This window comes from Globicephala melas, chromosome 10 (assembly GCF_963455315.2).
Source record: "Globicephala melas chromosome 10, mGloMel1.2, whole genome shotgun sequence".
Lineage (NCBI taxonomy): Eukaryota > Metazoa > Chordata > Mammalia > Artiodactyla > Delphinidae > Globicephala > Globicephala melas.
The window spans coordinates 96,036,893-96,063,250 of NC_083323.1; the positions used below are offsets into that span (position 1 = coordinate 96,036,893).

At 46.6% G+C, this 26,358-nt stretch overlaps 1 protein-coding gene across 3 annotated transcripts; it reads right to left on the reverse strand.

Moving 5' to 3' along the window:
• Positions 1-2,026: 2,026 nt before the first annotated feature.
• On the reverse strand, positions 2,027-11,567 carry C1S (complement C1s). 3 transcript variants are annotated; one of them, XM_030834544.2, is made up of 12 exons: positions 11,409-11,567; positions 10,392-10,470; positions 9,948-10,155; positions 9,573-9,750; positions 8,585-8,710; positions 7,583-7,782; positions 7,012-7,165; positions 6,394-6,509; positions 5,905-5,983; positions 5,251-5,379; positions 4,617-4,691; positions 2,027-3,254 (listed from the first exon to the last, which is right to left on the reverse strand). In XM_030834544.2, the coding sequence occupies exons 2-12, from the start codon at positions 10,430-10,432 to the stop codon at positions 2,455-2,457; spliced, it is 2,106 nt and encodes a 701-aa protein (XP_030690404.2). In that variant the 5' UTR covers positions 10,433-10,470; positions 11,409-11,567; the 3' UTR covers positions 2,027-2,454. The 3 variants fall into 3 exon arrangements, with proteins under 3 accessions (XP_030690404.2, XP_030690405.2, XP_030690402.2); XM_030834545.2 differs by having other exon boundaries at positions 10,392-10,520; XM_030834542.2 differs by having other exon boundaries at positions 10,392-10,523.
• Positions 11,568-26,358: the final 14,791 nt, after the last annotated feature.

Here is a 26,358-nt window from a genome sequence, read left to right on the forward strand (position 1 = left end):
TCCTCCCATTATTAAAAAGAAGGAAAATTTCCACATCACAAGCATGTTTCTTAATATTTTTCCAATTTTTTTTTTTCTCTAGAGGAATCCCCCTTCTCCTGCCCAAAACTCTGTAGTCCAGGGTACACTGTCAACTCCATGGCACATGTAACGACAGGCAGGTAGGGGAAGGTAGTTGGCAGGTGTCGAGTTAAGGAATAAAGTAAATGGCTTTATGCTGCTGGGTTGATTTGACACGATACTTCCAGTAGTTTCCTATTGTTGGGTTTTTGGGGGGTTTTTTGGCTGCGTTGGGTCTTCATTGCTACACACGGGCTTTCTCTAGTTGTGGCGAGCGGGGGCTACTCTTCGTTGCTGTGCGCGGGCTTCTCATTGCGGTGGCTCCTCTTGTTGCAGAGCACGGGCTCTAGGCATGCGGCTTCAGTAGTTGAGGCACGCGGGCTCAGTAGTTGTGGCTTGCGGGCTCTAGAGCACAGGCTCAGTAGTTGTGGCGCACGGGTTTAGTTGCTCCGTGGCATGTGGGATCTTCCTGGATCAGGGCTCGAACCCGTGTCCCCTGCCTTGGCAGGCAGATTCTTAACCACTGCGCCACCAGGGAAGTCCCATTTGGTTCTTCAGACCTTTTGATTAGAGTTCTGGTTACTTCATCATGTGTTAACCACCAGCCTAATGTCAGCTGTTGAATTTTGCCCTTTTGGTCCATGGAAAATCAAAGTCCTTTCTTCATGGGCCACAAATATACCCCTTTTGGCTTCTGATAAAAACTGTTTTCCTGAAAGCCACGTGTCACATCAAACAGACCAGAGTGTCCCTGAACTCTTAATCTCAGGCCATGGCTTTCGTAAGACACCTTGTTAGGGCAATGGCCACCCTAAGGTAGCTCTTCTGTCCTCAGTTTAAAAAATACTAATCTCTGCATAGAAAACAAACTTATGGTTACCAAAGGGGAAAGCAGGGGGAGGGATAAATTATGAGTTTGGGATTAGCAGATTCCAAACTACTCTATATAACATAGATGAAAAACAAGGTGCCACTATACAGCACAGGGAATTATATTCAATATCCTGTAATAAACCCTAATGGAAAAGAATATGAAAAAGAATATATATATATTCACAAAATTGTAAATCAACTATACGTCAATTAAAAAAAAAAATACTAGTCTCGGGCTTCCCTGGTGGCGCAGCGGTTGAGAGTCCGCCTGCCGATGCGGGGGACGCGGGTTCGTGCCCCGGTCCGAGAAGATCCCACGTGCCGCGGAGCGGCTGGGCCCGTGAGCCATGGCCGCTGAGCCTGCGCGTCCAGAGCCTGTGCTCCGCAACGGGAGAGGCCACGACAGTGAGAGGCCCGCGTACCTCAAAAAAAAAAAAAAAAAAAAAAAACTAGTCTCTATTGTCTGGTCCTTTTTCACCACTAATCATTTTGTGGGGATGAGGAGTTGTTTGTTTGCTCACTTGTTTGTTTTTCTGTTCCCTTGGGAAAAAGTAGAAGGGAGTCTTTGGGTCCCTCCTCACCAAGACGAGCTATAACATCTCGGTGCACAGTTCAATCCAGAGAAGACGTTGTTGCCTGACTGACAAATTAATCAAAACCACCAGGAAAGCAGATGAGCACATGCTGAATTTCTTTTGTTTTTCTTTCTCATTGAGTCATAATACTGTATTATACAAATGCACACGAAAGGAAAAGTCATCTTCAGGAGACATATTGAAACAATTTATACCACAAAATTTTAGACTGAAAGATCTTAAACAGCCAATTCTAACTGTTGTATGTGGATGTCTGAGTGAGGTTCGAGTACATTTGATGAATTTCAAAAACAGAACACGGTACCTTGTGTTGACGTTACGCTAATCCACGATACTCAGTAAATGTCAATTGGAAGAGAGGAGAGAAACTGAGTTCCTGTTTTCATGACAATTAAATATTAGCCGCTAGGGGCCCGAATCTCCAGGACACAGCAGCCCATCGCACTCCCTTTCTATGGTGCTGAAGTCTTGATGTGGAATAACCAAGTCAGCGAGAACTGGGTTATAAACATGCTTTATTACCGGTAGATAGTAGACACTGATAATGATAAACTGCAAACAGGTAAAGGGGAAACAAAAATCAAGGGTGTGCCCCACAATGAATTGCAGAGTCAGAACTGGAACAGGAGGCAATCATCAGGAAAGAGGGCTCCCGGTGGAACAGGACAAGATAAGCGTCCCTTCCCACACTGTTGTCCACCGGACAGATTCAGGGGAGAGGACCCAGGGACTCCAACTACACTGAATGACCGACACAACGACATGATCAAACCCCACCTCCAACCAGGTATCCCAACAATCAAGTTCTAGTTAAATCATACTCCCATGTCTTCTCTCAGTCATGGTGAAATAATGGGATTATCGTGAGGAACAGAAAGCAACAGATGGGTCACAGCCTGTAGAGAGGCTGGTGGGGTCTGTGCGGTTAGCCTCCACCGGGGGCACTATTTTCCTGCATCGTCTTCATGATCCAGTCAACATAGTTCTTGACGCGAGTGTAGATCCCATAGGTACCGCACTGGGGGCCCCAGGACACCAAGCCAGCGACATAGAATTTGGTATTCTCTTCATTAGGGACCTGTAGAGCAAAGGCCCCACCGCTGTCCCCTTCACAGCTATCAACACCCTTCTCACCTCCAGCACAGATCATGTTCTCAGTGAAAACAAAGGAATTTATATCTATTCCGGAATTTAGCCCCTTCAGCTCCCGGCACTTTGCTAAGGGAGCAATAGGTAATTTTGCCCCTCTGAGCTTAATAACATGATCTTTGGTATTTGTTCGGCCCCAGCCTGAGATCAGCCCCAGATCTCCCACTGAGGGGTTGTATTCTGAGGAGGTGCCTGGCAGGCAGATAGGGGAGACAGTGGGTCCCATTTTCACTGGGTCTTGCAGCCGCACCAGCGCAATGTCATTGTCAAAATTCTTCCGTGCTTCCGAGGCATCCAGGACCTTCCAACCGGGATGAATAAACACTTTCTCAGCAGTGAGCATCTGGGCCTTTGCCAATTGCGAAGTGACCACTGAGGTAGAGCCAACGTACATCACTGGGTCACGGTTTCCCTCCACGGTGTGGGCAGCTGTCAGCACCCAGTACTCGTCAATGAGAGCCCCGCCGGCCCGGGGGTTCGAGAAGAAGACTTGCCAGGGGAAATTTTCAATCTTTGCCATGGAGCCTCCAAATATCCTCTGTTTTTCTGTAAAGGGTTCACCAGGGACGCCACAGACTAGGGAGGAACAAAAACAAGATGGGAAGGGAGCAGGGCAGATTGCTGGCCCCCTGCAAATCCTACAGCCACTCAAACACCTGCTGGGCCTCAGCGTTCTCAGCACAACATAGCCAAATATTTGGTCAACGATCTCAGCGCCTGACTCATCCTGAACTGACCTAAGGACCAAACATCCCACTTTGCCAGTGCCAAAAGCCGGCTTGTGGGAAAGACTGGTTTAAACGGAGGCCGTGTGCGAATTACTGAACCCAAACGAGCCTCACACCATGGACAGCTTAACTCACAGTGTGGGGAGGACACTTCACCCCAGGCTTGGCACATGGGACTGGGGGCCCAGCTGGGAGCCAGAGCTGGGCAGCCCTGTCCTCATACAGGTGTTAGGGGAGGCAAGCATTCTACCCTCCTCTGATGCCCAGATCAAACACTTATCACCTTCTTCTCTCAAGTCCTAATTGCAGCGAGTCCCTCCTAGTGACCTGTGGACGGTTCTCTTTTTCCATCTTTCATCTCATCCCCCACTGACTGGATCCAGGTTTGATTGCTTTGCCATTACTGAATATAACTAAAACGGAATTTTATTTCAGATAAAGTTGCCTTTCCTAAATCCCTCACTAGTCAGCCTGAATGGACTCTGAGTTGAACATAACAGACAGACCTGGGTTCAAAGCCTAACCATGCCCCTTCCTACCTCTGAACTTGCACTGAATTCCCTCAACTATAAAACGGGATCAATAACACCTACCCCAGAGCGTTGTTGCAAAGACTTAATTGAATGAGATAATAAATGCAATTGTTTGATTGCATTTGATTATTTGATTGAGAGCCAGCTCGGCCCCTAGCTCTCAATCACACTGTTGCTACTAAGAGGACGATTATTATTATTATGGCTTTGCCTGGGAGCCTTCTTCTACTCAACTCTGATTTCTATGCAACCCCTTATTCCTTTTATTCCTCTATATCTTGTTGTCAGATAGTCTTTTAATATAATAACTAGGCTCTTCGAGTAGTCTTGTTTCTGAATGTTGAATCCTCACTCTCTTATTTCAGGCCCTGTTTTTAGCAATCCTAGACGCCCTTACTACACCTACATTACCAAACCTAACTGGCCCAGACTCTGACACCAACTGTCACCGGCTGACTTTTCTCTTTCCCGTCCATCGGCCTGACAGTGTGGTTGATGAATTCCCCAAGGCCCTGGCAGGTCCACGGCCCAGCTTTGTCTCCACCTCACTGAGCTAGACTCTGGCAGCCCAGACTGTCAAGTCCCTTCCCAAGAAGATTACAGCTACTTTTAGAAGGTGGGACCCATGCAACCACACCTGTGGCCGTGCTCCCTACACAAGCCTGAGCCCGGATTACCTGGGACACATTTGGGCAGCTCTGCGCCCAGCAGCTCGTTCACCCAGCTCCCGTTGCCAGCGCAGCGATACTCCTCTGGAACAGCACAAGGGACAGGGGACACACACACCATCACATCTTCTGGAATCTTCCCCCCCCCCACTCTTTTCGTTCAGAGCCTTAGCACCTCTGGGATTTGAGGAGGCAAAATCAGATCAAACCAACTAGAAAAGAATCCTGAGAACATCCTCCAAACAATCTCTCTGGCCCCTATCCTGCCAAGGGAGGGGAAGGAACAGTCTCCAAAGCAGAGGGAAGAGGGTTACCGCAGAGGCTGGGAAAGTGCTTCAAGTGGGAAAAGAAATTAAATTAAATTAAAAGCAATGAAGTGGGACATAGTGTGAGCCAACCAGACCTTCATCCAGCACCACCAAGGCCTCCCCATCGAGAAAGTCAGGCATCGTAGAATAATGACGAAGCTGGAAGCATCACTCCTGTTCTACATTAAATAGTCGGTCGGGGGACTTCCCTGGTGGCTCAGTGGTTAGGACTCCATGCTTCCACCACAGGGAGCACCCCACCCAGGAAGACTGTGCTAGTCACCCTCCAACACTCTCATTCTTTCTTTCTCTTTTCTTTAGTCAAAGAAACCTACCGCTTCGTTCATTTTCCATGTAGTAATATGGCTGCTCACAAGTGTAGCGAGTGACGGAACCAAACAGAGTGTTTTCTGGATCTTCGACTCTACCATGCCGAATGGGTTCGGGAGCGCCACAGTCCACAGCTACGAGAGGAAGGCAGGAGAGAGATGGTCAGGACGGCCACTTCCTCCCAGGAAGAGTCACTGGGCCAGTCCACCCTCCCAGCCGTGTTCCTCACTCTTTCCCCACTCCCCACATCCATAAGCACACCTGGGATGAATCCCCCACGTCAGCCTCTCTGTGGCCATGGTCTCCGACTGGCATCCCTCAACACTCTAGCCCACTGAGTCCCGCCAGGTCTGATAGCCCCTTGAGAGCTACAAGGATGAACCTGGTTCTCAGTGGTTGGTGAGGCCTCTGAAGGAATGGACCCACATAATGCTATTAACTCTACCAATCTCATAGCCTCTTTCTTTGGAAGAAACCCGCTAGTCTGGCTGGGATCAGATCAGGGCTGGGACTCCATGACAGCCTTCCCTTCAAAAACTCAATCTACTCTCTCACAAGCCTAAGAGGAAACCATGCATTTGTATCTTAATGCACTAATCTTTCCATTCCCTTTGGGAGGAAACAAAAAAAAAAGAGTCCCATTTTAAAGAGGTACATACGTTGACACCGCAGTTTGGAATTACTCCACTTTCCGTTGCTTTGGCAAGTAGAATAGAAAGATGTCAAGCCAACACTTCCCTGGACAATAATAAACATCGCCATTAATTTATAAGGAGAGATATAGGGAATCAAAATCCAGAAAGGGAATCGATCTCTGGCCTTGGATCAATGAGGAGTCCTCACCACAAGAAGCTTGGGGACATCGTAGCAGAATGAACCAAGGCACCCAGGAGTTGCCGCTAAAAGACAACTTTGTCCCAGCATGTCAGCACCCCCCTGCCCCAGGAAGACCAAAGTCAAAAAGGGAATGTCAAGATGTCCAAGGATCTTCATGACTGACAAGGAAAGACTAAAGATCCTGAACGGTTCTCTTTATGGAGAAGGTGTTAGACGTTTGCTGGAGCGAGAACGCTCGGTAAATGATTAGACAATTCCAGTACGCTCATCCCAACCTAGGGACAAGAGAGAAGCCTCTAACGGTGCTTTACCTGTACAACTTCAAACCCATCCACGCAGGTTATCTTCACCACATCTTTGAACACATATTTTGCTCTATCAGGCTCCCAAAAAGAATTGGCAGTGACTTCTTTAGGACAAGGGATTGCTTGGAAAGGATAGGAAAAAACTTTTTACCAAATAGGAGAATCTCTATGATATTTACATCATTCTCACACTTTCTACAGTTGTTCAGTCATCCTCAATCCTGACGCCCAGCATTCCAATACGGAGGTGTCTAAAATAATACGACAGGGAATGCCCTGGCGGTCCAGTGGTTAGGGCTTGGCGCTTTCACTGCCGAGGGCACCTGTTCGACCCCTGGTTGGGGAACTAAGATCCCACATGCCACATGGTGTGGTGAAAAAAATTATTAATTGATTAATATGGCATTACTAATGAACCACCCCCAAGCTGTCTGCATTCACAGGTCCAGTTGAAAGACTCCTGGAAGTTGAGGCATTTCTAGCAACTACTGACAAGTTTAGATCCTGCTGAGGAAGTGAAGTATTCTCAGGATACCTGTCCATACAACAATCTACCTGTTTGGATTTTACATTGTGCAAGGACTTTGGTACCACCAACCAAAGAGCAACTTCTAAGTTACTCACGATCTCCATGGTAACGAAATTTCCATCCCTTTTTTTGCTCTGTTTCATCAGTTTGGAAGATGACATTGAGAGCATTACTCTTGGTTTCAATAGTTAGTGGCCCAGGGAATCCATTACCGCAGTAAGGACCAAATTGCTGGTTTCCTGCAACAAACTGAAGAGAAACAAAATGATGAAATCAGAAGAGAGAAAGAACTGAAATAAAAAGGCAAAATGGAAGGGACAAAAGTAAAATTAGGGCTTCCCTGGTGGCACAGTGGTTGAGAGTCCGCCTGCTGATGCAGGGGACACGGGTTCGTGCCCCAGTCTGGGAAGATCCCACATGCCGCGGAGCGGCTGGGCCCGTGAGCCATGGCCGCTGAGCCTGCACGTCTGGAGCCTGTGCTCCGCAACGGGAGAGGCCACAGCAGTGGGAGGCCCGCGTACCGCAAAAAAAAAAAAAAAAAAAAAGTAAAATAAAATAAGAAGGAGGGGAAAAAAAGAAAAGAAGGGGCAGAAAGCTATGTAATTTGTCTTCAAGGAGAAATCTCTCTGTGTGAGTTGGGAGAGAAGTTCATCGTCCATCACGCACAAGTAAACTGTCAGCGCAGCGGCCCTCAGAGTCAGCTGGTTCCACATCAAAATCTTCTCTCTGCATAGTCACCACCACTTGGAACCCCTCCTCCAACAGGATCTGATAGTCACACCTCGAGTTCTCTGGGTATAGACTGGGATAATTGGGACTTGTGAGCTCCCCAATCGGTGTGGTGAATACATCCCCACTGCAGTTGACTAAGGGAGAAAAAGAGAAAAGGAGAATCAAATATAGAGTCAAGCAAAGGAGTCCCTGCCTTTTGCTATGATGCTTCTCATGAACTGACAGTCCACAGTGATTGACTGTCACATTGATTGATTGAAGCCCACATGTCACAATTTCATACCCAACACATATCAGCAGAGATACCCAATACCTACTGGGTTTCCATCACTTTGCTGATGATAGAGCCTTTCACGGTTATGGAGAGCCCCGGGTTGACACAGGCACCTATCTCTCTTCTCCAATTAATTAACTTGACCCTGTAGGTTTGTCTTCCTCCACCCTTGTAGCTCCCCTTCAGTTTACGGGTAACTAAAAATAGATGCCAGACTTCCCTGGTGGCGCAGTGGTTAAGAATCCACCTGCCAATGCAGGGGACACAGGTTCGAGCCCTGGTCCGGGAAGATCCCACATGCCGCGGAGCAACTAAGCCCGTGCGCCACAGCTACTGAGCCTGCGCACCTAGAGCCCGTGCTCCACAACAGGAGAAGCCACCACAATGAGAAGGCCGCGCAGTGCAACGAAGAAGAGTAGTCCCCGCTCGCCGCAACTAGAGAAAGCCTGCGTGGAGCAGCAAAGACCCAATGCAGCCAAAAATAAATAAATAAATTTTAAAAAAGAAAGAAAGAAATCAGCTTGTAAACTATTAAAAAATGAAAATCGATGCCAAGTCAAGGCTGAGGTTAATCAAGATCGAAGGGTAGACAAGCCCCCTACCGAAGCCTCAAGCCATTCCAAATCCCAGGGAACGCGCACCCTTCCTGATGCCAAGCTCACCTCCGCAATTCCTCATATCATCATGGAGGAAGTATTCTGGCGGGCAGGAGCAGAAGTAACCACCAATGAAGTTGTTGCAGAAGTGGCTGCAAGGGACATCTGCAAAGTCTGTGCACTCATTTACATCTACAAAGAGTAGAGAAAGATTGAGGTCAAGGACAGAGACCTAGAAGGAAGAATGAGGTTAAGCGCCACACTGCAAGGATAAGAAAAGTAGGAAGGGTCTGTTGCTTAAAGACATTCAATGAATCACATTTCAGGATGGTATTATTCTATACTACTCTTGTGAACTATGATTCCGGAGTTGTGCTCTACCATTGCACAGCTGTAGGGGAGCTCTCAGTGCCAGAGACCCTTGATCTTTCTCACAAACAGAGCATTTCAGCTCCAGAGACAACACTCTGCAAGCTGAACTTGATAATGTCTTCTGCAGGAAGGAACAATTAGTACATGTATTACTTTATATGCTGTTGGTACTTCTGTCAAGTCTAAACAATACTGTGGCTTTATGAGATGTCCTGATTTCATTTTACCCTGGAGATAGCTGGAGACGCACACAGAATTTGAAAGTTTGTTTGCCATATGTTAAATGGGTTTGAATACCATACATTCCTTGTGTGAGTCTTAACAACTTATTTAACTTCCTTAGTCCTTACTTCCCCTGTCTTTAAGTAGATCTAATAACACCTAGTTAAAGAATTGAGGTGAAGATTAAATTAATATAGGTAAAGTTCTTAACACAGTGCCCAGTTCATAGTGGTTCTCAATAAATTACTGCTTATTAACTCTTTTTTATCATTACTATCATCATCACCAGGATATGATTATGCATTTGAATTTCACAAAAGCAATTCATGGAGGGATCCAAGCCAAGTCAACGCTTCATAAGAGTTATAAACAGAACCCTCCCTCCCTGCATTGCTCAATGTTTGTCCGGCTTCTAATCATGTGGTTGGATCAATGAGGCACACAGAGGGGTGAGCCTTACCTACAGCAACGTAGTATGCAGCAAACCCAGTGAAACGCTCTTCGTTGGAGAAGTCTGACTTGAAGATCACCTGGAGTTTGTTGTATGGGACTTGGAACTCTTCCACCACTGGGGAGTTGGGATTCTTGCTGGTCCTCTGTCCACAGAGTTTCCCTTCTTCAACACCTCCTGACATTATCTAAGAGAAGAGTCAAAAGAAACTAGGAAAGGGTAATATTTTGGTATGGAGGTCAGAGAAAAAGGGACAGAGAGACTAGACCATTTCCCATCTTAGGACTATGTGAGCACAGCTCACTGTATGCCGGTGGCACCCCCTCCTGCATCCTCTCAGCCCACCAGCCCAGCCCCATCCTTCACGTGCTTATTACAGTATACCTGCACTGAGTCATATGCGCAGTTCTCGGACAGCTCTATGTCCAGATGGGTAAAGTAAAGGTGGATCCCGTACCCCTCAGGAACTTCTATATCCCAAGACTTCTTTACTTCATTGGGGTATGCCTGAGGATAGTTGGGGGACAGGATCTCCCCATACATAGCAGGCTCAGCATAAACCCATGCCAAAAGGGAAAACAGGACAATACACCTGAAAAAATAAAAAAGGCATATGGAGAGGTGGGTGACCCAGGTGCCAGCAGACAAGGGCAGGGAGAAGGGATGGGAAAGGCGAAGGGCACCAGCACATGGAGGAGAATCTTGGGTTGGAACGAAGCAAAAAGGCCTAGGTCAAAGCAAAACCCAGGCTTCAGATCTGAGGCATTTTCTTGAGAAGATGAAGGGAATGGGGTCCACATACATCTCCGTAGACCCGTGATCACTCACCACATCTCTGGCAATTGGTCCATCCCTGGTGAGCAGCTCATCTCTTGGTCCTGGCTCTCTGCACCTCTGGACTTTGGACCTAAAGCGGTGGCAGACCTGGCTGTATTTGTCTAACAAGCACACACGCACCTGCTTGGGTGGTAAGGGGCCAATGTCACCTTGGTAAGAATAACACAGAGGTTCAACAGAGCCATATCATTAATCATCACTGGACGACACCCATCCTCTCACACTCGCCCTGGTTCTGGATTGAAACTACATCTTATCCTTCTCCCCTGGCTTCTCAGGACCTTCTCCCAGTTCTTCTCCAAAATAATGAGTAATTTCTCCCAGTTTTCTGCTTCCTCTGTTCTCCTCCCTCACCCTCAACACCCACCCCAGCCCCGACTCTTTCAGTCTCCCTCCTGCCCTAACAGAACAATATATATCCCCTTTTCCGCTCAGGATTTCAGGAGTCTTTCCCCATCATGACCATCCACCGATGACATGTCTCCCTCTTCTTTTGACAAGGATCCCCCTTATCACCTCGAACCAGCTCTCCTGACTGTGTATTATTGCATGTATTTCTCCCAATGACCACTGATGGAGGAATGAGCTCCTTTTCCTAGGGGAAGGCAGTGACCTTGGGAGAAGTGGTCTGAGACAGGGTTGGATGTGGAAGGAGAAAAGGGACAGCTGAATGACAAGAAACATGAAAGGAAAGGAAAGGTATTCCCTCAATTTCCTACCTTAATTTTCCAGTTTTTTTTTTTTAACCTTTACTAAAAAGACAAGCCATCTCCCCACAGTTCTTAGAAACGTGTTGCCAAATATGCTTCTAACCCTGAAAACAGTGGTAGGTGGTGGGGTGACGTGGGGGTGGATGGGGCCAACCTAAGAGAAATAAGTAGCCGATATTCTCCCTCTGGGTTCTGCTCTTTCCGGCCCTCCATCTTTGCCCAAAACCTTCCTATGTAAAGTTTTCTGCCTTCCTTTTTCCTCCATCAAAGCTCTGCTCTTTGATTTTAAGGTTTTTACCTTCAGAAGCTGATGGGAACAAGTGGGTCAGTCCTGTCTCTCTTGCCAGTGGGCGTGCCGGGCAACCCTGCCGGCTCCCAGGAAGAGCAGCATAGGGCCTGGGTGCAGGAACCTCCGCCTCCCTGTCCTGGTTCCGTTCCTGTGATTCTCTACCCCAGTGTGCATGTCTGAAATTCCCTGATCCCAGCAAAGAGGGGGCTGGGAGACCATGACTTAGGGAAAGGGGAACTCAGCCTTGATCTTGGAGCTCCCTCTGCTTTTGAAACAAGAACTGCATACTGAGGCCTGAGATTCCTCTTTCCCAGGCCACAGGGGGAGAAAGGAGGGATTGGGGAATTTCACCAGTTGCCTAATGCTCTTTTTTAGCCAAAGGGTGTGTTACAGAGTTTTCGGGGAAGTCAGGTGATTTGTGGGAAAAGGAGGGCATTAATACTGTAGAGAAAAGCCAAACCCAGAAAGTCCAGCCCTCCAACTGCGTATGAATCATGAATTATCAGAAATGCAGGTCATCTCTGCCTTTAAAGCAAACGTAATGGTTGGATAACGACTTATACCTAGATCCCAGATGCTGGGGGGTGGTGCTTTTTCCTCTTCCTGAAATCCCCTCCACATCTTCACACATCTAAATGATATCCACCCATAAACCTGCAGTTCAGATACAATCCAGAGTCCTTTATCCATTACCCTTGGGTCAAGATATGCTTCAAAATTCAGAATTTTATGGCCTTTTAAAAGACAGTGCAGGGAATTCCCTGGCGGTGCAGTGGTTAGGGCTCTGCGCTTTCACTGCCCGGGGCCTGGGTTCGACGGATCCCTGGTTGGGGATCTAAGATCCTACAAGCCGCGCAACAAGGCCAAAACAAAAAAATAAGAGAAAAAAAAAAGAGAAAAAAAGAAAAAAATAAGAAGAAGAAGAAGAAGAATACAGTGCCAATGCGGCATACAGACCCAATACCCCAATATTAGGTAACATCTCCTCCTGTCCCTCCCCCCGCAAGGGGCTGAGATAACACTCCATCATCAAACATTAATATTTCTGCAGCTAAACAGGCTCATCTTCACAGTGAGTAGAATAACTAAAGTTATCATTTAGTTATCATTCTATATTATATTTATAAATGACTTCACATTAGTTCAAATTAGGTTTTTCTGCCAGATGAGTTTTGGTACCAAAAAAACCCCACTTTGTTTCCAGAGCCTTTTGGAATGTAGAGCTTCAGATAAGGGACCAAGGGGTGGTGGGCGTGTACAACTCCTCCACAGAGACTTCCCTGACTTCCCAGCTCTCCTTCTGTCCCTTGTCACTTTCTACCCCTGTCTTAGTGACTGAATTCCAACAGATCTACAGCTTCATCAAGTGAAGACGCTCCCTTATCTTACATACACACCACTAGACACTTTTAAAGCTGCCAATTAAACTATGATGTATGATTGATTATAAGACGCACCCGATCTCAGAAGTGTTGAAATGTGGGCAACTGTTCTAAACAAACAATACTGGCTGCGTGGAGCCTGGCCTTCTCCAGAACAATTTATCACATCTAACTTCTATTCCAAAGCTATTGATATGAGAGCAAGTTTTTAAGCACAAATATAAGCACTTGATGGCGCTGTTCAGGCGATTAACAACGATTGCACAGGGGCTTCCCTGGTGGCGCAGTGGTTAAGAATCCACCTGCCAACGCAGGGGAAAAAGGGTTCGAGCCCTGGTCCAGGAAGATCCCACATGCCGCGGAGCAACTAAGCCCGTGCACCACAACTACTGAGCTTGCACTCTAGAGCCCGTGAGCCACAACTACTGAGCGCGCATGCTACAGCTACTGAAGCCTGTGCGCCTAGAGCCTGTGCTCTGCAACAAAGGAAGCCACCGCAATGAGAAGCCCGCGCACCACAACAAAGAGGAGCCCCCACTCGCCGCAACTAGAGAAAGTCCACGCACAGCAACGAAGACCCAATGCAGCCAAACATAAATTAAATAAAAAATTGATTAATTAATTTTTTAAAAATTGGGCTTCCCTGGTGGCGCAGTGGTTAAGAATCTGCCTGCCAACGCAGGGGAAAAAGGGTTCGAGCCCTGGTCCAGGAAGATCCCACATGCCACGGAGCGACTAAGCCCATGTGCCGCAACTACTGAGCCCGTGTGCCAAAACTACTGAAACCCACGCGCCTAGAGCCCACGCTCCACAACAAGAGAAGGCAGCGCAATGAGAAGCCCACACACCGCAACGAAGAGTAGCCCCCACTCGCCGCAACTAGAGAAAGACTGTGCACAACGAAGACCCAACGCAGCCAAAAATTTTTTTTTAAAAAGTAAACATGCAAATAAATAAATAAAAGGAGACTTTGTTGATACTTTTGTTGTGCTGCTTCAAATTTACGTAAAGTGGCGCCTCACTCTGTCTAGTGTCTTGATGAGGGGATAAAAGAGAAACAGACATGTGCAGTGTGTAATCACTAAGTTCAAAAGTCCTGTTTTTTAAGGAAGCCTATTTGCTCTAAAATACTGGGGGCAGAGGTGGGAATGAGGGGGGATTATAGATGAAACAGAACTGCCCATAATTTGTAATTATTGAAGTGTTGGGTAATGGGAGTTTATTATATTATTTTCTTTAGTGTACATTTGAAATTTTCTGGGATGAAGAGTTAAACATAAATAAAGAAGGCTTGTTTTGTTAGCATACAAATAAAAATGTGGGGACTTCCCTGATGGCGCAGTGGTTAAGAATCCGCCTGCCGATGCAGGGGACACGGGTTCGTGTCCCGGTCTGGGAAGATCCCACGTGCCGCGGAGCGGCTGGGCCCGTGGGCCATGACCGCTGGGCCTGCTCTTCCGGAGCCTTTGCTCCACAACGGGAGAGGCTGCGGCAGTGAGAGGCCCGCGTACCGCAAAAAGAACAAACAAACAAACAAACAACTTGAGTGACAGGCACTGGGCAGTAATAAGAATGCAGTCAGTCAGCCAGTCCTTCAATCAGCATTTACTGAGTATCTACTATGTGCCAGGCTCCGCTAAGCTCCGGATGCACAGTGTACCCAAAATGACACAGTCCTTGCCCATATAGGAGTCACAGTCCAGTGTGGAGAGTCTCACGTCAACCCCAATCCAGAGATTTTGTTATGAGTTGAGCATATCAGACCAAGTTCCTCCTTGCCTTTGGTTGCGTTCTCTCCCAGGAAGCTCCTTGTGCAAGTAGATTACTGATACACTCACCGCGCCCAGTCCCCAGAGAGAGCCCCATAAGAATGAATCCCAAGTTAGGCTGGGACCACCATCCTCTGCCTCTCACTACACAGGTGAACTGATCCGAAAATATGAGGCCACTGAGAGAAAATATGCCAAAACTACCCAGCAAATGTGTTTGATTTGCCTTATATAGTACTGGCCTACACAGAATTTTTAGAATTTTTTAATTAGTCACCAAGATTAAAAAACAGAAGGTTTGGGACTTCCCTGGTGGCTCAGTGGTTAAGAATCCCCCTGCCAATGCAGGCAACACGGGTTCGAGCCCTGGTCCGGGAAGATCCCACATGTTGCGGAGCAGCTAAGCCCGTGCGCCACAACGACTGAGCCTGCTCTCTAGAGCCCGCGAGCCACAACTACTGAAGCCTGCGCACCTAGAGCCCGTGCTCCACAACAAGGGAAGCCACCGCAATGAGACTCCCGTGCACTGCAACAAAGAGTAGCCCCGCTCGCCACAACTAGAGAAAGCCCGCGCGCAGCAACGAAGACCCAATGCAGCCAAAAATAAATAATAAATTTTTTTAATTATAAAAAAAAAGACAGAAGGTTATACACACATGCTTCCAGCTTCTTTGAAGGAAACAGAATATCTAGCCTGCAGGGACTGACTACGTAACAACCATACCCGCCTGTGCTTTGCTTGATATCCTCCCTTAACTGGCTGCCCCTCCACCAACATCTTCTGTCTTTAGTGGAAGATGGTATTTAAGGTGATGGCCTGGGCCATTTCTGGGAGTTACTCAGTTTTCCTAGGCATCTCCCATATATACAGAAGGTATACATGTTTTTAAACTTCTGTTTTGCTTTCCTCTTATTAACCTGTCTTTAATCACAGGGGTGTCTCCTCCAAGGACCTAGAGGGGAAATTACTTTTCCTCATCCATAGAAGTATTATATACACACTCATCCAGCTCCTTCTTTTTTTTTTTTTTTGCGGTACGCAGGTCTCTCACTGTCGTGGCCTCTCCCGTTGCGGGGCACAGGCCCCGGATGCGCAGGCTCAGCGGCCATGGCTCACGGGCCCAGCCGCTCCGCGGCATGTGGGATCCTCCCGGACCGGGGCACGAACCCGTGTCCCCTGCATCGGCAGGCGGACTCTCAACCACTGCGTCACCAGGGAAGCCCCAGCTCCTTCTTATTACAAGTGGTTGATTAAGAGTATCCAAAGGAGACATTTTGAGTATCTCTAACGCCGGATCACACCGTGGGCTATCAGTGCTCTCTTTACTACTGGAAATGGTCATTTCTCACAGTTTTTATTCATAAGTGTCACTTTGGATTTGTGTGCTTATTTCTCATCTTGGCTCTCGAACCACGTTGGAAAGCGTAGGGGATGTTTTTCAAGAGAGTTAGCGGCTTCAGTTCAGTCATACCGCATCAGGACCCTTTCTAACCAATCTGACGCATCCTTTGCTCTATCACATCGCTTTGTTTTTCCAGGTGCACGGCATAGTGATCAGATATTTCTATACTTTACAAAATGATCACCATGATAAGTTCAGTTACCATCTGTCACCATACAAAGTTATTACAACATTCTTGACTATATTCTCCATGTTGTAAATTTCATCCCTGTGACTCACTTATTTTGTAACTGGAAGTTTGTCCCTCTTAATGTCCCTCACGTATTTCACTCGTTCCCCTCAACCCCCTCCCCTCTGGCAACCACCTATTTGTCCTCTGTTATCTATGAGTCTGTTCCTGCGTGTAGTTATATTTGTTCAATCGTTTTGTTTTTTTAATTCCACACATAAGTGAAATCATATGGTATTTGCCTTTCTCTGTCTGACTTATTTCGGTTAGCATAATACCCTCTAGATCCATCCATATTGTCACAAGTGGCAAGATTTTGTTCTTTTTAATGGCTGAGTAATATTCCATTATATATGTATATCATATCTTCTTTATCCATCCATCTACAGATGGACACTTAGGTTGCTTCCATATCTTGGCTATTATAAATAATGCTGCAGGGCTTCCCTGGTGGCGCAGTGATTGAGAGTCCGCCTGCCGATGCAGGGGACACGGGTTCGTGCCCCGGTCCGGGAAGATCCCACATGCCGCGGAGCGGCTGGGCCCGTGAGCCGTGGCCACTGAGCCTATGCGTCCGGAGCCTGTGCTCCGCAACGGGAGAGGTCACAACAGTGAGAGAGGCCCACGTACCGCAAAAAAAAAAAAAAAAAAAAAAATACTCTAGACTTACTGATAAAACATTTGCATGCAGAGGGTGGGAAAAAAATCCAACAAAATTCAGGAGACTTCACCTCAGTGAAATTCTAGGAGTCCAATGATGTGGGGCATCTTGAGATCTTTACCCTTCTAAGGTAAAGGATAAGTTGTTGCATCTGGCTCCTCCTACAATCAAAAAAGAGGCACAATGCTTGTTGAGCCCCTTTGGATTTGGGAGGCAGCATAGTCCTCATTTGGGTTTGTTACAAGCAACCCAAATCCACTAGTTTTGAGTGGAGGTTAAATGTGGGGATACCCTATAACAGGTCCAGACTGCTAGGCAAGCTGCTCAGCTACTGGGCGCATGTGGTCCAGCAGATCCAATGATGTTTGAAGTGGCAGCGGCAGATAGGGATGCTGTTTGTGAAACCGAGTCCTACGGTTCATTTATAATTAAAACTAATGCCTGGGTTTCTGTTCTTGTCTTTCTCATTCCTCTTTTGTTCCCTTTTGTCTTAGCCCATCCCTATTTGACCACAGGCTAATCAATAAGGAGGATGAAGATCAGGTGACTTGAGCCACACTTTCCGATAAGCATCACTGTTTATGTGCTGTTTAAGTTATCTTCCAGGGCAAGATGACCTTTACAGATCGTGTTGACAGGGTCCTCTCCCCACCCAGGTCAGCAGACCAAAGAGCGTAGACTGCAGATGACTAAGATGATGAACCCCAGCTCCTCTGTTCTTCCCTTTTAAAAACCCCTAATTTAGAGACCAAGTTGGAGTGGATCTGAGACTTGCTTGGCGCCCTGCAATAAAATCCTTACTCTGCTACAGACACCCACTGTTGGGAATTCCCTGGCAGTCCAGTGGTTAGGACGCAGAGGTCTCACGCCGAGTTCCCTGATCTGGGAGCTAAGATCCCGCATGCCACACAGCACAGCCAAAAAAATTAAATTAAATTAAATTAAGTTTTTAAAATACCCACTCTCAGACTTTGGCTTTTTGTGCTGTGGGCACATGAGCCCTTTGTTCGGTTTCATCTGGAGCCTTCAGCAGTCCCCTATAGGTGAATCGCAGGGCAGGCTCTTAGGATTTTGAAGCAAAGCCCTGCCATCCTCTGCAGATAACTACTCTCCTTTTGAGAAACAGCTCTTGGCCTGCTACTGAGCCTTAGTAGAGACTGAACACTTAACCGTGGGCCACCCAATTACCATGCAACCTGAGCTGCCCATCATGAACTAGGTGTCACATGACCCACCCATAAAGTTGGGTGTGCACAGCAGCATTCCATCACCAAACGGAAGTGGTCCAAGCAGGCTCTGAATGCACAAAAAAAGTTACATGAAGAAGTGGCTCAAATGTCCATGGTCCACACTCCTGCTACACCACCTCCTCTCTCCAAGCCTGTACCTATGGTCTCATGGGGAGTCCCTACAATCAGTTGACAGAGGAAGAGAAAGCGAAGGACTGGTTTACAGATGGCGTTGCAGGATACACAGGTAGCATTTGAATGTGGACAGATGTCCCTTTCTGGGACATCTCTGAAGAAAAGCGGTGAAGGGAAACCCCAGTGGGCAAAACACAGATTAGTGCAACTTGCTGTTCAGTTTGCTTGGAGGAGAAATGGTCAGATGTGCAACTACATATCAATTCATGGGCTGTAGCCAGTGGTTTAGTTGGATAGTCGAACACTTGGGAGGAACACAGTTGGAAAATAGATGACAAGGAAATTTGGGGGAAAGGTATACAGTAGGCCTCTCTGAATGGGCAAAAAGCATGAATATATTTTTGTCCCATGTGAATGTTCACCAAAGGGTGACCCCAGCAGAGGAGGATTTTAAGAATCACATGGAAAAATGACCCATTCTGTGGATACCAGTCAGCCTCTTCCCAGCCACCTATCATTGCTTAATGAACTTATGAACAAAGTGGTCACGGTGGCTGGGATGGAGATTATACATGGCCTCAGCAACATGAACTTCCATTCACCAAGGCCAACTTGGCTATGGTCACTGCTCAATGCCCAATCTGCCGACAGCGGAAACAAACACCAAGTCTCCAATGTGGCAAGTTGATCACCCCAGGGGTGATCAACATGGTGGCAAGTTGATTACACTGAATTACTTCTGAAACCACACAACTCAGATTGGGACTTGAACCCACGGGCCAGGACTTGAACCCAGACAAAACCCAAACTGGGACGTGAGCCCACTGTCTTTTAATTGAGATCACACCACACATGTGGTCTCAGGACTTGATGAAAGTCAGATTCTTTATGTCTCATTGCAGAAAGAATTCAGTGAGAAACAAAGTGATAGGTAAGAAGTAGATTTATTTAAAGAGATACATATTCCATAGACCGAGTGTGGGCTATCTCAGAAGGTGAGAGGCCTTAAAATATGGGGTATTTTGTGTTTTGGGGTTGGGTAATTTCAAAGGCTAATGAGCGGGAGGATTATTCCAACTATTTTGGAGAAGGGGTGGAGATTTCCAGGAATTGGGCCACTGCCCACTTTTCCGGCCTTTTATTGTTAGCTTTGGAACAGTCATGGAGCTGGTGGGTGTGTCATTTAGCATACGCTAATGCATTACAATAAGCGTATAATGAGGCTCAAGGTCACCTGGAAGTCGAGTCTTCTGCCATCTTGGACCTGGTTGGTTCTAACCAGTTTTTGTCCTGTCCTCAATGGCTGTGTCATTCTTTTAAAGGTTATGCTCTGCCCCCTTCCCTCCTGTTTCACTTCCATCATGGAAGGTCAGCATTTTGTTCTTACTGCAATTAGACACTTCGGATATGGCTTCGCCTTCCCGCTTGCAATGCTTCTGCCAAACCTACCATCTGTGGACGTACAGAAAGACTTATCCACCATCATGGATGGACAGCATTGCTTCATATCAAAGAACTCACTTCACAGCAAAAGAAGGACAGCAACAGGTCCATGTTCATGGAATTCGCTGCTTTTATCGTGTTCCTCACCGTCCTGAAGCAGCTGGCTTGATAGCTTTTGTAGACTTTTGAAGACTGAGTTACAGTGCCAGCTAGGGGGTGATGGGGCTCAGGACAGGTCACCCCAAGATGTGTCAGGCTGACACGCAGATTATTTCGAGCTGAAAGCAGAAAGACCTAAAAGACTCGGGAAGAACCTTTGAACAGCTCCCCACTCTTATTGCCCCAAAGAATTTAAGATAGGAGGGCTGTCCCAGGAAGGAATTATAAATAACTACAGTAAAGTATAAATTAGATGTGGTAGACAGGGAGAAACCTAGCAAGGCCCATTTGATCAAAGTCCTCTCTGTGTGCCACTGTCTTTGGATCTGTTTGCCAAATATTAACTCTTTTTATCTTCCTGTGAATTACCTTACTTCCCTTTGAAGTGTCAGACTCCCTGTCCTTAGTCTAGAATAATATATATTCTTCATCTTGCCTTGCTGTCTTGGGAATTCTTCACGCTTATGTGGATTCGTCATGCGCATGTAATCAATTTGACTTTCTCCTGTTAATCTGCCTTATGTCATTTTGATTGACAGCCAAAAAGAACTAAGAGGGGAAAGAGGAGGAAATTCCCCTCCCCCGCAGTGGTTTTGGGGAAGAAGAAATTGTCCTCTACCCTTCTAGGTTCTTCTGACTGGTCTAAGAATCAAACTGACGTGAGACAGAGTTACAGGAGAAAATCAAACAAAAGTTTAATAACGTGTTTACATGGGAGAGACCCAGGAAAACTGAGCAACACAATGGCCAAAATCCTCACCTTAAATAGTCTCTTCAGCTAAAGACAAAAGAAAATGGTGGGGACAATGGATGGATCTCAGGCCCTGCCGAGTTTCCCCACCACACTCAGCCCATATTCTTTGCAAATATCTCTGGTGATAGGTCTATTCTAGGAACAAACCCTCTATCTGAATTGTTTTAGGCAGTTAGGGAGAAGGTCAAATGTTCTTCCTGAGTCTTTTAGGCCTTGATTATTTTCAGCTCAAAATAAGCCACATGCCAAAGAGACATTTTGGGATGACAAATTTTGCTCCCCTACAGTGGTCATACCTGGCAAGGCTGGGGCAAGGTCCTCCAGAAGGCTGTATATGCTCTGAATCAGCACCTAAAATATTTCACCCACAGCCAAGATTCATGGGTCCAGGAATCAAGGGGTGGAAATGGGAGTGGCAGTGATCGCTACTAATCCTAGGAACCCACTAGCAAAATTTTTGCTTCCGGTCCCTGTGTCCTTATGCTCTGCTGGCCTGGAGGTCTTGGTTCAGAGGAAGGAATGCTTCCACTAGGAGACACAACAATGATTCCATTGAACTGGAAGGTAAGACTGCTGCCCGGCCACTTTGCCTGTTGATTCAGAGGCATGAGGAACTCAAAGAAGGGAGTTACTGTGCTGGCTGGGCTGACTGACTCTGACTTCCAAGGGGAAACTGGACTGCTTCTCCACAATGGGCATAAGGGAGAATAAGTCTGCCATACAAGAGATCCCTTAGGGCTTCTCTTCCCATTACCATGCCCTGTGATGAAGGTCAATGGAAAACTGACAATCCAATCCAGGCGGGACTATCTATGACCCAGACCTCTTGGGAATGAAGGTGCGAGTCACTCCACCAAGTAAAGAACCACAACAAACTGAGGTGCTTGCTGAAAGCAAAGGAATTATAGAATGGGTAGTAAAAGAAGGTAGTTATAAATACCAGCTATGGCCATGTGACCAGTTACATAAAGACTGTAATTATCAAAAGTATTCCTCCTTGGAACTAGTGATGTAAGCCTCATATCTACTCGAAGAAGGCGGTCTTTTCCCCTCCCCCTTTCCTTTGACTATAAAACTGTAGCGCACTTAATCCACAGGGCAGAGCTCCCTCGCATGCCCGCTTGCATCTCTTACAAGCATCCTATATTAATAAATCTACTTCTTAGAAAAAGTAGATTATCAAAAAAAAAAGTATTCCTCCTTACTTTGTTATGAATTTATATATATATATATACATATTGTGGGTTTTCCCCTCTTATTCCCTTATCATGTACCATAATATATATTGACTTTCTTTCATAGAATTGTGGGTTTTTTTAACTTAGGCTCAGTGATTTCCCCTCATTAGAATGAATCCCCTGCTCCTCACTAGCCTCATGACATCCATACATCATGTTATTTATACTGCCCCTTGCATTCTTTCTTTCTTTCTTTCTTTCTTTCTTTGGCCGCGTCAGGTCTTAGTTGCAGCATGTGGGAATTTTTGTTGCTGCATGCGGGCTCAGTAGTTGTGGCACACGGGCGCTAGAGCACGCGGACTTAGTTGCACTGCAGCATGTGAGATCTTAGTTCCCCGACCAGGGATCGAACCCACATCCTCTGCATTGGAAGGCAGATTCTTAACCATTGGACCACCAGGGAAGTCCCGAATTTAAGTGTTTTTAATTTTACATCATAGTATTGAAGTTATGAGAGATGGAGGAGAAGAGTGAGCATCACTCAGGGACTTTACCTCACCTTCTGGGGAAGGGGTTGGTGCATTTTCAGTTGCACACAGGATGGTTGTATCACGTTAGGTGGAATGATGACCTTGTTGTCTTTATTTGGAGAATAAGTACGGCTTAAGGACACACATATGAGTGTCAAATTGACAGGGGGTAGACTCGTGATGATTAATTTTATTTGTCAATTGACTGGGCCACGAGGTGTCCAGATATCTAGTTAAACATTATTCTGAGTGTGTCTGTAAGAGTGTTCCTGGATGAGATAAACATTTGAATATGCAGACTGAGTAAAGCTATCTGCTTTACTGAGTGGGCCTAATCCAGTTCTTTGAAGGCCTGATAGAATAAAAGGCTGAGTAAAGGAGAATTGGCTCTCTCTGCCTGCCTTTGAGCTAGAATATTGGATAATATAATAGAATAATTTCTCCTGCTTTCAGACACAGACTTGGCCTGAAAATAACACCTTTGGCTCTCCTGGTTGTCAGGCCTTCAGAATTGGACTGGAACTGGACCATTGTCTCTCCTGCATTTCCAATTTGCTGACTGTGAATCTAGGGACTTCTCAGCCTCCATATTCACATGGGCCAATTCCTTATTTTATATATATATACCTATATATATGTAGTTGACCCTTGAACAACATGGGGGTTAGGGATGCCAACCCCTTACGCAGTTGAAAATCTGCGTATAATTATACAGTCGACCCTCTGTATCAGTGATTCTGCATCTGCTGGTTCAACCAACTGTGGATCGTGTGGCACTACTGTATGCATATAGTAAAACAAAATCTGCATATAAGTGGACCCACACCGTTCAAGCCTCTGTTGTTCAAGGGTCAACTATATACATTTATCCTACTGGCTCTGTTTCTCTGCAGAACCCAGACTAATGCAGAAGCTTAAGAATGTTCTTTAAAGACATAAAACTATTCAAAATACAGATTATCTAAGAGTTTTTTGGGGTTTTTTTCTTGGCGGTGTCACGTGGCTTGTGAGATGTGGGATCTTAGTTCCCCAACCAGGGACTGAATCCGGGCCCTCGGCAGTGAGAGCGCAGAGTCCTAATCACTGGCCCGCCTGGGTATTCCCTAAAAGTACTTTTTTTTTTTTTTTTTTTTTTTTTTGCGGTACGCGGGCCTCTCACTGCTGTGGCCTCTCCCGCTGCGGAGCACAGGCTCCGGACGCGCAGGCTCAGCGGCCATGGCCCACGGGCCCAGCCGCTCCGCGTCATGTGGGATCTTCCCAGACCAGGGCACGAACCCGTGTCCCCTGCATCGGCAGGCGGACCCTCAACCACTGCCACCAGGGAAGCCGTAAAAGTACTTTTTTAAGCAGACTATTAGAAAAATACTTGTAGGGACTTCCCTGGCAGTCCAGTGGTTAAGACTTTGCGCTTCCACTGCACAGGGCACAGGGTTGGGGAACTAAGATCCCACATGCTGGACTTCCCTGGTGGCACAATGGTTGAGAATCTGCCTGCCAATGCAGGGCACACGGGTTCGATCCCTGGTCAGGGAAGATCCCACATGCCGCGGAGCAACTAAGCCCGTGCGCCACGACTGAGCCTGCGCTCTAGAGCCCACGAGCCACAACTACTGAGCCCGAGTGCCACAACTACTGAAGCACGTGCGCCTAGAGCCCGTGCCCCCAACAAGAGAAGCCACCGTAATGAGAAGCCCGCGCAGTGCAACGAAGAGTAGCCCCCACTGGCCGCAACTAGAGAAAGCCCGGTAGCAACGAAGACCCAACACAGCCAAAAATAAATAAATAAAATTTAAAAAAAGATCCCACATGCCACATGGTGTGGCCAAAATAAATAAATAAACAAATAAATAATTTTAAAAAGAAAAGAAATATACTTTAAAACAAAGAGGAAAACTTCTCATAAAGATGGCAAATTAACTTGCCTCTTGTGCCTAAAATCCCACTAAAATATAGTAAAGGGTGGGGTGGAGAAGGTATAAATCTATAGGAACAAAGTGAATGGAAGAAGAGCAGATGAAACGTTTAAACACAGTTTTGAAAAATGGAAAGAAGGTGTGGTGTAGTGATGATACAGCCCAGGGGAAGTAGCTGACAAGGAGTCAAAACAGGAGGAATGGCCTGAAAGCCTAGACTCCAGAAAGGTGGACCCTCAAGACCCCTCCCTACCTAGCACAACCAGGGAAGTACCCAACCCCACCAACACCAGGCAGAGAATTGATGCTATATTCTCTGCGAAAATGGATAGGAAAGACTCTGGACCCAAAGACATCAAGCATTGCATGGAACAAGAGAGAGATGTGCACCTATAAAACAGACGTACATCTTCCAAGCAGGAGACTGGGAGACTCCTCTCTGAAGAGACTGAATAATCCTAAAGAATAAAGCCTCCAGGGACTTCCCTGGTGGTGCAGTGGTTAAGAATCTGCCTGCCAATGCAGGGGACACAGATTCGATCCCTGGTCCAGGAAGATCCCACATGTCGCGGAGCAACTAAGCCCGTGCGCCACAACTACCGAGCCTGCGCTCTAGAGCCCGCGAGCCACAACTGCTGAAGCCCGTGCACTCCAGGGCCTGGGTGCCGCAACTACTGAGCCTGCCCACTGCAACGAAGAGTGCAGCAACGAAGACCCGATGCAGCCCTAAAATAGAATTTAAAAATTTTTAATAAATAAAAAATAAATAAACCCTCCACATACAGACATTTGGAAGTTTCTAGGTCAAAAGGGGAGCTCCCAGCCCAATCCTCTTCAGGGAAATTCACCAGTCAACAAGCCCTACTCAGGGTCCATATATCCAATCAACTTTGTAATGCCTTGTTTGTATTAGAAAGGACAGTCGGCATCTTAAAAGAGATAAAAGAAACAAAAGGAAAGCAGAAATCCTGAGGGAAAAGGAAAAATGCAGGGAATAAAAGAAGAAATATAAGTAAACAAATAAAAAATCCCCCCAAATCCCTAATTAATCTTCTCAGATGGCTAGTATAGCAAAGTTCATCCATAAAACAAGAATGCTGTGGGGGGAAAAAAGATGCTATCTTAGCATAAAGAGTTCTTGAAAATTAAGAATATGAGATGGAGGGATTTAATTCCCTGGAGGTCCGTGGTTAGGACTCTGCACTTCCACTGCAGGGGTGCGGATTCGATCCTTAGTGGGGGAACTAAGATTCTGCAAGCTGGGCAGCGCAGGCAAAAAAAAACACAAGGTTATTAAAAATGAGATGGAGGGCTTCCCTGGTGGTGCAGTGGTTGAGAGTCCGCCTGCCGATGCAGGGGACACGGGTTCGTGCCCCGGTCCGGGAAGATCCCACATGCCACGGAGCGGCTGGGCCCGTGAGCCATGGCCACTGAGCCTGCGCGTCCGGAGCCTGTGCTCCGCAGCGGGAGAGGCCACAGCAGTGAGAGGCCCGCGTACCGCAAAAAAAAAAAAAAAAAAAAAAAAGTGAGATGGAGAAGGGAGAGTACATGTAACTATTAAGGAATAGTTGGTGGCCTTTGTGTGAATAGTTTCATAAGTGGTGCAAATGAGTACCAAGTTCTAATGGGTATAAAGACTGGTGGGTAAGTGTCTTAGTCAGGGTAAGTTAAAGCAGTAACCTTAAATCTTGGGGTTTAATACCACAAATGTTTACTTTTCGCTTAAGCTAAGTGTTGAGCAAGTTGCCAGTTGGGCGGCTTCCTCCATCTCATACTATACCAGACAGGACGCATGGCCTCTGTATGTGCTACTATCTAGGGAAGAGAGAGATTTGGGAGTCACACTAGCTGTGCACCTCCTGGGCCAGGAAATGACGCTTCATTTCTGCTTACAGTCCATGGGCCATAACTAGTCATGTGGTCTCAAGCTTACTGCAAGGGGGTTGAGAAGTTGTAAACCCATACCTGGATATTGAGTGAACTCCGACCAGACTGTTTCTCCACAAGTACGGTCAGGAGGGAAAAGAGGCCAGTAACCTCAGAGAAAGGAAAGGTGTTTTAAGGTGGGAAGCCCTGCAGATAGTAATAGATAGTAGAGGTCAATGAGCCAGAGGAAAGGGAGTAGAAGGAAATACTGAACTTGCTAAAGAAGGAAGGACAGGGCGGGGAAAAGC